Source organism: Triticum dicoccoides, unplaced genomic scaffold, assembly GCF_002162155.2.
Source record: "Triticum dicoccoides isolate Atlit2015 ecotype Zavitan unplaced genomic scaffold, WEW_v2.0 scaffold84827, whole genome shotgun sequence".
Lineage (NCBI taxonomy): Eukaryota > Viridiplantae > Streptophyta > Magnoliopsida > Poales > Poaceae > Triticum > Triticum dicoccoides.
Genome location: NW_021304699.1, coordinates 1 through 1,709, shown reverse-complemented (window position 1 = coordinate 1,709; position 1,709 = coordinate 1). Strand labels below are relative to the sequence as shown.

Here is a 1,709-nt window from a genome sequence, read left to right as displayed (position 1 = left end):
GGCAAAGGTAATACTCACACAAGGAAACCATCCCGACAAAACGCTTAACATTTTGACGGTCAGATTTTTCGCAGTAACCATACATAAGCGAGTACCCAATCCCATTTTGTTACTGGATGAGAGGTTTAGATTACTATGAATACTCATAAACTTTTAATCTTACAGGAACCGAGACGGGAGGTCATTCAGAGTAGCAGCAGAGGGAAGCCTTGGTGCGATAGAGCGGGCGATGGAAGATGCGGTCAAACTCGGAAAGAAAGTCGTGTTCGAACCAGCTGTGGGCATGACCTTCAATTCTGAGCAGGAGGCTTATGAATTTTACAACGCATACTCGTGGGAACTAGGGTTCGGCATCAAGCGTGGGAACAAGTATGTCAACGGCAACAATTACAAATCTAAACAAGATTTGCTGTGCTCGTGTGAGGTTAGTAAAACAACTTGCGATCTGTAGTATAAATAGAGAATAAATATAACAACGGCTAAAAGACACGCGGTTGTTTATGTCACATGTAGGGCAAAGACAGTAAGCAATTCTCAAGATCTTCCAGGACACAGTGCCGCGCCATGGTCAGACTGCTGCGGACTCAAGACGACGGTTGGTATTATGCCACAGTTGTGTTGGAGCACAATCACAGAATGGCTGAAACAATAGGAGAAAGGAAAATTTGGAAGTTCCACAACCACATTGATTCATCAATCAAAGATTTAGTAGGCCACCTGCGCCTAAACAATGTATCACTGACCAAGGTTTACGGCGTCATGTCAGATATGCACGGCCGTTATGAAGATGTGCCTTTCCGGAAGAGGTCTCTCCGCAACATGTGTGCAGCAATCGCATATGAGTCCAGCCAAGACGACATCAACAAAACTCTCGCTTTGTTTTCAAGCATGCAAGCCGAGAACAAAGGTTTTTACTTTGCGGTGAAGACTGACGATGAAAGAAGGGTATCTGGATTGTATTGGTGCCATCAAAAAAGCAGGGCAGATTATACATGTTTTGGTGATGTTGTGACTTTTGATACAACATATAAGAGCAACCTATACGAGATGCCTGTAGGCATGTTCATCGGCGTAAACAATCATTATCAATGTTGTGTTTTTGGCTGTGTTGTGCTTCGTGAAGAAACTGTAGAATCTTTCGAGTGGGCATACGAAACTTTCTTATCTTCAGTGGACAACAAAGTACCCAAGACGTTCTTGACAGGTAAGAAATTCTTGTTGTATGTACAAAGTAATTTTTACCTTTATCACCGACATATATATGTACTAATCACTTTGTGTCTACATTTTTCCAGACCAAAGCAGGCAGATGGAGCTTGCAATTGCTTCAGTCATGCCAACCACTATCCACAGATGGTGCAAATGGCACGTTTTCAAAAAGATGAAGGAAAAAGTGGGCAACGTATACAGAAAGGGTTCTGCATTCCGCATAGAGTTTGACATGCTCATCAATGAGATGATGACCGTGGATGAGTTTGAAAAAGAGTGGGATGTATTAATGTATACATATGGTCTCGACAGAAACTCATTCATGAAGCAAGTTTATGAGGTTAGGGTAAAGTGGGCGAAACCATACCTGAAGGACAACTTCTGCGCAAAGATGTGCAGCACTCAAAGAAGCGAGTGCATGAACAATGTTTTAAAAAGCTATGTCGCAAGATCAGCACCTCTCAACAGTTTCGTCATCCAATTCAATAAAATGTATGCCG

At 42.5% G+C, this 1,709-nt stretch overlaps 1 protein-coding gene across 1 annotated transcript; it reads left to right on the top strand.

Annotated features, from left to right (window-relative positions):
• Positions 1 to 165: 165 nt before the first annotated feature.
• On the top strand, positions 166 to 1,701 carry LOC119348093 (protein FAR1-RELATED SEQUENCE 5-like; the record flags this gene model as incomplete). Its single annotated transcript, XM_037616467.1, has 3 exons — positions 166 to 424; positions 514 to 1,204; positions 1,296 to 1,701. Coding segments are annotated over 3 exons (1,356 nt in total), but the record flags the coding sequence as incomplete, so codon positions are not given.
• Positions 1,702 to 1,709: the final 8 nt, after the last annotated feature.